Genomic DNA, 12,808 nt, shown 5'->3' on the forward strand with positions numbered 1-12,808 from the left:
CCAAAACGAGTTCTCTCCTGACCTGAAAAAGGCCTTTATTACAGAATAATTGTGTATTTTACAAGCGGTGAGAAGGGTGGGCTCAGTGCGTGGAACTGGATCTGACCGGTGCCATGTATGGTTGAGGTTCAGTGCTTGGACCAGGCCTAATGAATCTCCATCGGTTTCTCTATTGGTTTCATAAAGCAGCTGGTTCTACCGTTAGACTGTCGTGTAAAGCCCGGGCGCTTCACCATTCTCTCATATCCCCTCCAAATACCTAGAAGAAGAAAAAGCGCTATAAAACGTTTCATTACATTGCGGTTTAGCGTTCCGCAACACTCTGTAGTCTGTGGTGCGTTGCTGGTTATTTTATCCTTCTTATAATGACATTAGAGGCAGATAGAGCTGTGAAAAGCATAATGACCTACAGCCGTTATCAACAGAGTTCACTTGGAAGGCGTATGCATATAATGAATTGTCTCGCTGCATTAACTCTTTTGGAAAAATAAAAATTTACTTGGAAACGTGAATGAATAATTCACATTTTCCTTCATCTTTTAGGGTTGCCTCTTCTTGTATTTTTACGTCCAGAGCTGGAGCTTCTCTGGATGTGAGTAATCACCTCACGTAACTGCAACAGTGGGAGGCTTGAGGTGTTACGGCAGCTTAACTCAAACAGCATCAATAATGTGGCACAGCTCCTGATCAAACATTCGCTACTATCTGTCTTTCGTAGGAATTCATTTTCCACTCCATGACCTCTGTGTCTTTTCGAACATGAGGAATAACTGTAGGTGAGCGTTATATTGCCTCCTTGCTGAAAGCCACTGACCTTATCTTCATGTATCAAACCATACATGGAGTAGCCTAAATATTTCTCTCTCACTTAAGCAGAATCTTCCCTCAATGATCTGTACGTATAGGATACTCCACTCTGTCTTCAGAGAGACAAATGACTGAAAAGGGTACATTAGGCTCCTCGCAAAAGGCTGAGTTTAAAGCTGCAATATAATATACAGTATAATAATAATAATAATATTTGCCATTAAGCAGATGCTTTTATCCAAAGTGACTTACAGTCATGAGTGAGTACGTTTTACGTATGGGCGCCCCGACCAAATGTACATAGAAATTAGTGGTATAGATCTGTCATTCTCATTGAAAGCATGTCTAAGAAGCGGTAGATCTGTTCTATGTGTGCTATTTCTAGGCTTCCCGTTCTTAACTTAAATTTTTTACCTCTTTTATTTTCGATTTTGTACACCAGCTTCAAACAGTTGAAAATACAATATTTTTGGTTAAGGAAAAGATATTTCACAGCGGTTTAGATGGCACAATGATTCTCTACACTAGACTTGCTTGTTTAGTCACAAACTGAAATTAGGCTTTTACAAACTATTAGAATTTTAGCAACCAGGAAATGGAGGAGCGATTTCTACATAGTGCATCTTGAATTGTTAACGCTTGAATTCGGGAGCCTTAGCTGATCCTAGATCTGTGCTACCTCTGCAGGGATTGAGCAGCGTGACTCAAACAGCAGGCATTTGTTTCAGCTGCTCCTAATCCCGCACCCACACCACCCACCACCAACCTCCCATATTCACATATCGCAGATCACAGGAACCGCAGAGGCGAGCGTCGAGTCCCCTCTCTCTACCCTATCATTTGCACCGTAGACTAATGACCGCATCTACGCCACCGAGAAAAGGCAACATACTGCCACACATGTACTCTTGGGGCCTGTTTGTCACTTAGCCTGTTTCACAGCCCACATGGCTCTCCTCCTCACTGCTCCACTCAGCCCAGGATCTGACACTAGCTAGAGAGACAGAGTAATATGAAGCTTTGTCAAGCCCGGAGAGAGAAAGTGTTTGGTCGTTCAGCGAGGAAAAAAGCCACTGTCGCTGAAAGACGATACAGAACAACTATCGATTACAAAGGGAGAGAAATGGGGGCCACTGCGGGGAGCGGCACATGATCTCTGGGTCGCTGCTCGTGTTAAATTACACCCCGAATGCTGTGTGTTTTTTAGTTGAAGTCCACCTTGTAGTTGAAGGGGAGAAAGTGGGTGCCAGATCCAATGTGTAATGCAATACCAGAACAGGGAGCATTGCTTACAGGAGAGCTTAAATGCTACGTGGTAGAAATTCAACCCCAGGCATCTGCATGCAGTTCTACAGTATATGGCTTGCATCTATTAGGAGAGGATAAGAGTAAAGTTTGTGGTTAACCAGACATCATCTGCATCAGCTAGTCACTTGTATGGCTCGACTACAAGGATCTAGTCTATTATATCCAATTATGGGCGTTTCACCCGTTGGCCTTTAAGTGAGACCAGCAACCGCTTTGATTGGGACATATTGGTCACATGACTGACCGTGGAGGAAATTGTGTGTGCTGTTGACAATCACAGGGCCCGGTTGTCCATGGTTACCACTGTTGAACGTACACATCGATGTGTAGGTTGTGTGTACTGGGAAGGTGGTGGGAGGGCAGTCATGGCAGAAGGGTGGGTCTGCCACGCCCTGCGGGTATAAGGGCCAGCCAAGGGCTACCAGGGACCTTGCCCATCATCACGCACCACTGGGGTTTAATGGCATGAGGAAAGATCTCCTCAAAATAAACGAGCCCATCTCCTCCCCATGTGTGCCTAGCCTGGGGCCCATGAGGAAAGGGTCTGTGAACTCCTACTGTGCATTATATTCATTGTGTACATTATATGCAATGTACAGAAGGGGACCAATTTGTGGTGGTTGGGTTTTAGTAACCATAGTGTGAACAAACTAAAACATCTAGAACAAGATCAGAAACAGATCAGGAGATCAGAAACAACTTTGTGATACCGGAGTGAATGTGGTTGTCTAGCTGTTTCAAACCTGTTAATATTCAGGTCAGGATTCATCTAAATGTGCAATGCTTCAGGGCTTCTTATATATAATATATACTATCACTAAAAAAGCCTAAAAGTGAGAAGACATAATGTATCCCACAACCACCCACCTACTCTCCCGAACCCTCCCCTGAATGACCTCTATAACCCTGTGTACCACTGCAGCGGTCTGCCAGGCAGCCATGTCTCTGTGTGGGAGGGAGAACCTTCAGCTGTGAACGTTACGGCTGATGTGAACTTTAGGAACATCAACATCTCACCTAGTTTGAAACCAAACATAATGTACTGGTGGCCTTGTCAGAAGGACTTTCATCCACCAAGCCTGTTCCATATAACAGCAGGACTCATCTCCTTCTTATGTCCATCTCCTTCTTATGTCCACCTTCAATCCCATCACACACAAGTCCAGTCATAAAAGATTCCCTTTCTGTGACAAAGTGTTCTCTGGATGTGAGTAATCACCTCACGTAACTGCAACAGTGGGAGGCTTGAGGTGTTTCGGCAGCGTAACTCAAACAGCATCAATAATGTAGCACAGCTCCTGTTCAAATAAAACTGATCAACCATTCGCTACTATATTTATTTTACAGGATTTTGTTTTCTAGCCTGATATTAACTCTAAGTAACTCTAATTCACTCCATTACCACACTTATCCAAAGTGTTTAAGCCCCGAAATGATCTTTCATAATGTTTCAGGCTGAAAAACATCTTCTGACTTTGCTGACACTTCCCAGAGAAGCTGGCCACTAAGAGCTTACGAGTGTAAATCTGCAAGTAATCAAGGCTTCTACTCCTTTCCATTCCTGCCTTACCCCTATTGGTGGAATGTCCCCCCCTCCAACTCCCAGTGTACATACACATACATCAATGAGAAAACTTTTTTGAAAAGCAATGAATTAAAAAACATGTGTTATAATTCTATAACAAAGGGATAGGACATTTAAGGCCTAAGGCTCAAAGCCAGTCTTCTTGACTATATCCACCCGCATGGCTATAGCCATGGCAACACGTCACCATCATAGCCATACAGTCGGAGGGTTTTTCACCACCAAAACCACACTTCATCAGGCCCGCCTGCTTTCCCTCCAAAAAACATATAATCCCTGACGTAGTACTCTGGTGTGGTTGAAAGTCCCCTCGCCTCCAAACCATCTCAAATTACCCATCGTAAACACTCCCTTCCCTACTCCCTCAGTCGCCAAACTACTAACAAGAACGCTCACTTACTTGCCCTCTCACTCGTTAAATACTCATAAAGTACATTTGATACTACTAAACCAATACTTACTAAACCAATACTCCTAAACCAATACTTACTAAACCAATACTCCTAAACCAATACTCCTAAACCAATACTCCTAAACCAATACTTACTAAACCAATATTCCTAAACCAATACTTACTAAACCAATACTTCTAAACTAATACTTACTAAACCAATACTTACTGAATCAATAGTCCTAAACCAATATTTACTAAACTAATACTTACTAAACCAATACGTACTAAACCAATACTCCTAAACTAATACTTACTAAACCAATACTTACTGAATCAATAGTCCTAAACCAATATTTACTAAACCAATACTTACTAAACCAACACTTACTCATCACTCCAAAAAAGTATTAGATCCGAGCGTCTAGTTATAATGGTTTCAATGTGGTCAAGTCGACCGTATTCAATGATGGTTATCAACAACTCTACTGGGGGCACAAAAACTCACTCTGGGCATCATTTTTCTATAATGAACCGAAACCTTACCAGGGCCACAACAATGAGTTAAGGAGGAGCAGGCGACACATAACATAGATCCTCTGTAACTGAGACCAGATCTGGCACTTCAAAGACAGTGTTGGGTGTGAGAGGAGTCCCTTCTGTAAGAACATGAGCTGATGAGTATTGTGGTTTTTCTGACCAGAGTTCTTTTGTGTTTTCCTTGTTTTAGTGTTGGTCAGGACGTGAGCTGGGTGGGCATTCTATGTTGTGTGTCTGGTTTGTCTATTTCTATGTTTGGCCTGATATGGTTCTCAATCAGAGGCAGGTGTTAGTCATTGTCTCTGATTGGGAACCATATTTAGGTAGCCTGTTTTGTGTTGGGTTTTGTGGGTGATTGTTTCTGGTCTTTGTGTTTATGCACCAGATAAGACTGTGTTTGGGTTTCACATTTATTTTTGTAGTTAGTCAATTTGTAGTTAGTTCATGTTAAGTGTCTCTTATTAAAGAACATGAACTGGAACCACGCTGCGTTTTGGTCCGCCTCTCCTTCCCAGGAAGAAAGCCGTTACAGGTTTCTCTAATGGGAATTTTGCTGTTTGGCTTTTATCGGCAGCATTCACCAAACCCCCTCTCCTAAAAATGAACAACTAGGCTTCTGATTATATTGTCACACCAAAAAATGGATAGAAACTCTTCCAAAACGTCTAAACAAAACATACCGTTTGAAAGGCCTTGCAAAAGCTGCACGTTCTTGAAATTCATGGCGTACTTAGGCAGCAACCCTATAGATTCACGCACTCATCGATAGGCAGCTACAACCGTCACTCATCAATAGGCAGCTGCAACCGTCACACTCATCAATAGGCAGCTGCAACCATCACTCATCAATAGGCAGCTGCAACCGTCACACTCATCAATAGGCAGCTGCAACCGTCACACTCATCAATAGGCAGCTTCAACCTTCACACTCATCAATAGGCAGCTTCAACCGTCACACTCATCAATAGGCAGCTGCAACCGTCACACTCATCAATAGGCAGCTGCAACCGTCACACTCATCAATAGGCAGCTTCAACCATCACACTCATCAATAGGCAGCTGCAACCGTCACACTCATCAATAGGCAGCTTCAACCGTCACACTCATCAATAGGCAGCTTCAACCGTCACACTCATCAATAGGCAGCTGCAACCGTCACACTCATCAATAGTCAGCTTCAACCTTCACACTCATCAATAGACAGCTGCAACCGTCACACTCATCAATAGGCAGCTTCAACCGTCACACTCATCAATAGGCAGCTGCAACCGTCACACTCATCAATAGGCAGCTTCAACCATCACACTCATCAATAGGCAGCTTCAACCGTCACACTCATCAATAGGCAGCTTCAACCGTCATACTCATCAATAGACAGCTGCAACCATCACACTCATCAATAGACAGCTGCAACCATCACACTCATCAATAGACAGCTGCAACCGTCACACTCATCGATAGTCAGCTTCAACCTTCACACTCATCAATAGACAGCTGCAACCGTCATACTCATCAATAGACAGCTGCAACCGTCACACTCATCAATAGGCAGCTTCAACCATCACACTCATCAATAGACAGCTGGTCACACTCAGTCACTCATTGATAGACAGCTGCAACTGTCACACTCATCAATAGGCAGCTGCAACCGTCACACTCATCAATAGGCAGCTGCAACCGTCACACTCATCAATAGGCAGCTTCAACCGTCACACTCATCAATAGGCAGCTTCAACCGTCACACTCATCAATAGGCAGCTTCAACCGTCACACTCATCAATAGACACTGCAATCAATAGATAGACAGCTGCAACCATCACACTCATCAATAGACAGCTGCAACCGTCACACTCATCAATAGGCAGCTGCAAGCATTGATAGACAGCTGCAACCTTCACACTCATCAATAGACAGCTGCAACCGTCACACTCATCGATAGACAGCTGCAACCGTCACACTCATCAATACTCATCAATAGACATCACTCATCAATAGGCAGCTTCAACCTTCACACTCATCAATAGGCAGCTGCAACCGTCACACTCATCAAAGGCAGCTTCACACTCATCAATAGGCAGCTTCAACCTTCACACTCATCAATAGGCAGCTGCAACCGTCACACTCATTGATAGACAGCTGCAACCATCACACTCATCAATAGGCAGCTGCAACCGTCACACTCATCAATAGCAGCTTCACACTCATCAATAGGCAGCTGCAACCGTCACACTCATCAATAGGCAGCTGCAACCATCACACTCATCAATAGGCAGCTTCAACCGTCACACTCATCAATAGGCAGCTTCAACCATCACACTCATCAATAGGCAGCTGCAACCATCACACTCATCAATAGGCAGCTGCAACCATCACACTCATCAAAAGGCAGCTGCACACTCATCAATAGGCAGCTTCAATCACACTCATCAATAGGCAGCTGCAACCATCACACTCATCAATAGGCAGCTGCAACCGTCACACTCATCAATAGACAGCTGCAACCGTCACACTCATCAATAGACAGCTGCAACCGTCACACTCATCAATAGACAGCTGCAACCATCACACTCATCAATAGGCAGCTGCAACCGTCACACTCATCAATAGACAGCTGCAACCGTCACACTCATCAATAGACAGCTGCAACCGTCACACTCATCAATAGGCAGCTGCAACCGTCACACTACCGCAAACCCGGTAGTCTAACTGTACAAAGTTATAGAGCGAACACCAAGTTCATACATCCCTGTTTTGATGAAAATAACTCTCCTGCCCTTTGCGTTGTTCAATGGGCGCTGATACATTTAAAGTAAATCTCACCCACCGACACAACAATGCCCTCAAGAAACACCACTTCCTTCCCTGACTGTGCTACGATGGACGTAAGTCCGACTGTTGTCACTTTTAAGAGGGAGTGAGAGCAGGAGTTCCCTAGTGTTGGAGTTGATTCCGTGACAAAGCTCCCGTTGATTCTAGGAGCTCCATAGTAAGCAATGTTGAGTCATTAATTGCACAATTAAAAGCCCAACTGTGCTGGGAGATGACTAAGCGTGTGGCCCATCGATGCCTCTGTTGTTCCCTGAGACAGCGCTTCAATCAATCATTGAGGCTGACTTTACTCATTGGAGCCTACACCAATAAGGGGCAGTGTCATGAGGCAACGATAGAACAGTTAGAGAGGGCTTCCGACATACAATATGGATCAGAATTTCCAAATGCATGTGGATATGCATATGGAAACCATTTCTGTCACAGTTAAGCCACACCAAACTACTCCCTGCCATCACCCGACTCCCCACAGATTGAATTGTTTTGCTCCTCTGAAAGAAGCGTGAGGGATGTTTTTGTTGCAAGTCCCTAAGGACCTACAATGCATTTCTGGGTTACGTGGTGGTGGGGACGGGGGGACGGGGGACACGGGGGAGGGGGGAGACTGATGCGATTGGGATCACAGATGTGTGGTGATACATCACTAGGAATAATAAAAGTCACTTAGACATTCCATTTCAGGATGCTTCTTGAAGACGCTTCATTTGTCTGTAGAGAACAATTCGCACGTGTACCTTTGGTGTCAAACGGACTGCATCCTATTCCTCTACTATCGTATTCCTCAGACACATACCACTTGATCAATCTGTTAGTGATGCCAGCTCAACTGTCAATGTTGTTTGTTAAAGGAAAATACCACTCAAAAACAATCTTTTGGTATTTGTTGAATTAGTCCCCTGTTGATACAGTCCCAAGATGTGTTGCATTTCAGCAATCAAGTTTTCTAGATCTAGAACTTTCAAAATACAGGAAGTGCCACAGTATGATGCGTTTTGCAAGAGCTTTCAGGGAGAGAAATTAATTTCCTAATCTATAAACTCAGCTCTCAAGCTGTCAATCTACTCCTGTTGAGACATCACCCTGCCTCCTTCTTGTACTGGAAGGCCTTCCTCATAAGTGACAACAGAATAAAAACTCAACATACAAATGTATTTTTTATGTTCTGTCCCTGATCTAGTTTGTAGGGAAACCAGAATACTCACAATACTAATTGAGCACTATTTTCCCTTGTAGAAGAATGATTGGCTCGTCTTCTTCCCACGTGCCAGTAAAAATCCAGTCATTTCAAACACATGGCTTTTTATTGATATTACCATTGGCTGACATAGGGCCAGCCCTGTGCCCAGGAAAAACATTTGACGTGATTGAGAAAACAGAGACGCACCAAGAACATCCCATTGAGCTAGAACCACCATGTGATTTCCAACTCCTCCTCTTCGGCCTCCTCCTGTACAGAACTGAACAGCAGCACAGTGTCAAGAAGACATACAAAGACTGTCTTCTCAAGAATGGAGACTTGACAGATGTGCTTGCTTGCTTTCAGCCCTGTCCTAACAAACACAAATGCAGCTCTCTCCACTAACAATCGGGAGAGAGACCAGGGAGCATGCGACTCTTGACCTCTGTCAAAGGAAGCCGTTTGATAGATGACTATGGAGGTCAGGATTCTGATTGGTATTCAGCTTTCCCCGTACATGAGCAGTGGGCCTGAACACAGTCACTCTCTCTCCTTCTCTCTCTCCTTCTCTCCTCGCTCTCTCTTTCACTCTTCCCGTCTCTCTCTCTCTCTCTCTCCCAGGGGTGTAAATTATCACAGTGACATTGATAGATACAGAGGGTCACCAGTGCTGAACTTACACTGAGTGGACTCACAGGGAGTTGTGGCTAGGACACTGACAGTTAGTCATGAACTCATGAGAGGGCCATGATGCCTTTCTTCACTCCACTGTGACATGGTCAGATACAGGTAGTGTAATAGAAAGCAGTCATAGTAGAGGGCTTCAGTAGGGGCTTCAGTAGAGAGCTTTGGTCGAGGGCTTCGTTTGTACATTCAGAATTGTGCAATCATATAGACAGTCACTCATATCCTGGAAAGTGTACGGCAATGTGAGAGTAACTGGACTGACAGACAGACAAATAGACAGACAGACTACCCTCCAACACATTCTCTCTTTCTCTCTCCGTCATTTATTCACACACACACGCACGCACACACACACACGCACGCACGCACGCCCACACACACAAGGCTCGGTCATCTCGAGACGTTTGTCTAGATTTTTCTCGATGAGTGTCTGCACACTGCACATGAGACACACGCACGCACACATACACACACACACACACACACACACACACACACACACACACACACACACACACACACACACACACACACACACACACACACACACACACACACACACACAGAGGGATACTCCATTACTCTAACAGAGTAGGCCGTGCAACCCGCTGCACATAGGGTTCAACGAGCAGTACTGACAACCAGTGAAGGGTCTGTGACCCCAAGGAGGTGTTAGTAAAGCTAACCAGAGCCCCCAACTGCTCCTAACTCTCTAGTGGGGAGTCGCCGGCCAGGGACAAAACCTGGTGGTATGATGTGTATAAACTTGGAACAATGATTCATCTGTGTGAGCTGTAATAGAGAGAAATGGATTTGCTCTGGGGATTTTACACTGAATTCCCGGAGCCCTCCTAATTTTTGCCCATATACAGATGTAAGATTTTAATTTGACCAGTTTCTCACAGCAGGAAAATAATCCTGCAGCAACAGGAAATGTGAATTATTGTGTTGATTATAATCAATGGACATTTTTGTAGAGTTTATAAATGTTTAGTCAGGGCAAATCAAGTCTGACATTTGAAAGTGGAAACTACTAAATTTAGAAGCCTTTTTAAACTTTGAATAGACTACACATTTTAGTTTGCCTTTCCTGCTGTGAATGACATTTGCAACAACAGGGTGATCAAATTAAGATCCTACATCTGTAGGAGTCCTGCTGCTTTTAGTTCACCCGGTAGCAAGGGTCCCATGATGAGCCACAAAGATACATTGATTTAATCAAGAAACAGTGATGAGTGTGTCATTTTTTTTATCTTAATGTAGGCAAGTCAGTTAAGAACAAATTCTTATTCACAATGAGGGCCTAGGGACAGTGGGTTAACTGCCTTGTTCAGGGGCAGAACAACATATGTTTACCTTGTCAGCTCAGTGATTTGATCTAGCAACCTTTCAGTTATTGGCCCAACGCTCTAACCACTAGGCTACCTGCTGCCCCAGTATGTCATTGAAGGCTTGCTCATCTTAAAGTACAGTATAGGCTGCAATCGTTTTTTCAGCCTACTTTCAATTCTGTGAATGATTATTGTGGTTTTAATTTCTCATCCCAATCCCCAATGCCTAAAACTAAAGTTGGACTATTTAACCCTACACTCAATTGTGGATGGATGTCCAAATTGGAGTCTCAAACGTTCTGCAATCCAAATGAATTGCTCTCTCCGCTTGCTTTCTGGATAATAGCGTTCCAATGAGTCCTGGAAAGCATGGGCTACTCCAGGATTGTATCAACATATTTAGCCATGTAAGCGTGCTGCACTCGACAAATATATTCTAATTATAACATGTCTTTCCATTTAAACGTGATATTTTCCCCGGAGAGAGCAGCATTATTACAACCGGGCAAGAAGCGTGTTAGTATCCCTCTCCTCCTGTCAGGGATGTGCTCTGACAACACAAAGAGGCTCCCGTCCCCGTTTCGTCACTCTGTCACAGAATGACAGAGGCTGCATGTCCTGGTTACTTCGACATTAGAGAAAGGAAGGAACCATCCATGTATAATAATGAACTTATAACCTACATATCCCCGTTGTTGTTATTGTGTCACTTCATGCGTCATTGTAGGCGACACTATATTGATTTTAATAACAATGGAATACCAAGTAACCCCTCTATATCCTATCTGGGTAGCTTGTTTTTTTTTGTTTTTTGTTCAATGCAACAGGAGAAAGCATTTGCATTAAACAAAGTAGAATCGCATTTACATTAAACAAAGTGACCTTTTCTGAGGGGAGTGAACCATGACTCTATCTATAATGCTATCATGGAATAACACAAATAAGCATGAATAGACAATGGAACATGCAAACACCCAGACACGCAGCGAACCTCGGGAAACTGCTTGCACCCGAGGGGGTTTTGAGACTGTAAAGATGACAGACAAGTGGAGCTGATGATGTTGCCATAGGTACGGTTCTACGGGAGGTCATACCTGTCATCGTAGCAGAAATCCGCGTTCAGTGTGTTGAGATAGAGGACCAATGCCACCGCGCTACACACCAACTCTGTAATCATGTCTTAAAAAGAGAATAGGGTGGGGGAAAGTAAAGAAAAATACTAGATGCGAATTTCCGTTTCTGTATTGTCTCCTCTCCTCATTTGGCCGCTCCGTAACACTAAGAGACCCAATCCCATGTCCAAGCAAAGTGTCGGAAAGTTTGCGCGATCCAGGCCATATTCCTTTTAACCCATTTTGCGCCGTGTCGGGTCAGGGCTATTTTGAGACTAAACTAGGGCGGCATGCCTCCTGGTTAGCGTACAGCTGAGTGCATTTCGCTGTTCTCTGTGCTTGCATCCTCATCCGCGTCACAGATACTCACTGGTAGGAGCCGCGTGTGGTTTTAGAGACGGTGAGCATGTGCAAAGCCCCTCCTCCGCTCTCAATGGTCGAGCTCGTAGCATTGAGAGAGGTGATAGGTGCTTAAATACTTAGGCTATTTATTTAACGCACTCTTGCCTCACGAATCATATATTCAGTGCACTAGCCTGCCTAAATAAACCAGCCCACTGTCATATAAAGATAACATAGCTGCCAGTTTGTAAAATAGGAATAGCTTTTTTTTGTCTAACTATGTATTCAAAAACAATGCCAATGTCATGTTTTTATTAAAATGATTGACTGTGAGTTTTATTGAATATGTTTAAGCAAATATAGCCTATATATGTGATTATATATAGCCTAAGCTGTAGCATGCATGTATGGCTCTTTTAACTAATGACAGTTATGCCTTATCCCCACAACAGACAAAGCCCCACTCTGTTGATGTCTGGCCTCCTGCAAACCCCCTTTAATGGTGAAGTGTGTTCAACAGTCTAGAGTGTTGATTCTGTTCAATGTAAATGGACCCACTATATTAAATGATCCTGTTTTACTGTATGTTTATGCATAGCATTGATTAATTGGTTATACAGTGGCGCCTGTGGAGCTACAAGAGAGAGGGAGGAACCCCAGAGAGAGAGGGAGAGAGACAGATGGATAGGGAGAAAAGGG

At 43.9% G+C, this 12,808-nt stretch overlaps 1 protein-coding gene across 1 annotated transcript in view; it reads right to left on the reverse strand.

Moving 5' to 3' along the window:
- Positions 1–12,137, reverse strand: part of tmtc2a (transmembrane O-mannosyltransferase targeting cadherins 2a) — a 97,237-nt gene extending 85,100 nt beyond the window's left edge. Inside the window, exon 1 of the mRNA XM_064939365.1 lies at positions 11,750–12,137. Coding sequence (XP_064795437.1) covers positions 11,750–11,832 — 83 coding nt within the window. The 5' untranslated portion in view covers positions 11,833–12,137. The remainder of the gene's footprint in view (positions 1–11,749) is intronic.
- Between the last annotated feature and the right edge of the window lie 671 nt (positions 12,138–12,808).

Source organism: Oncorhynchus masou, chromosome 27 (assembly GCF_036934945.1).
Source record: "Oncorhynchus masou masou isolate Uvic2021 chromosome 27, UVic_Omas_1.1, whole genome shotgun sequence".
In the NCBI taxonomy this organism is placed as follows: Eukaryota; Metazoa; Chordata; class Actinopteri; order Salmoniformes; family Salmonidae; genus Oncorhynchus; species Oncorhynchus masou.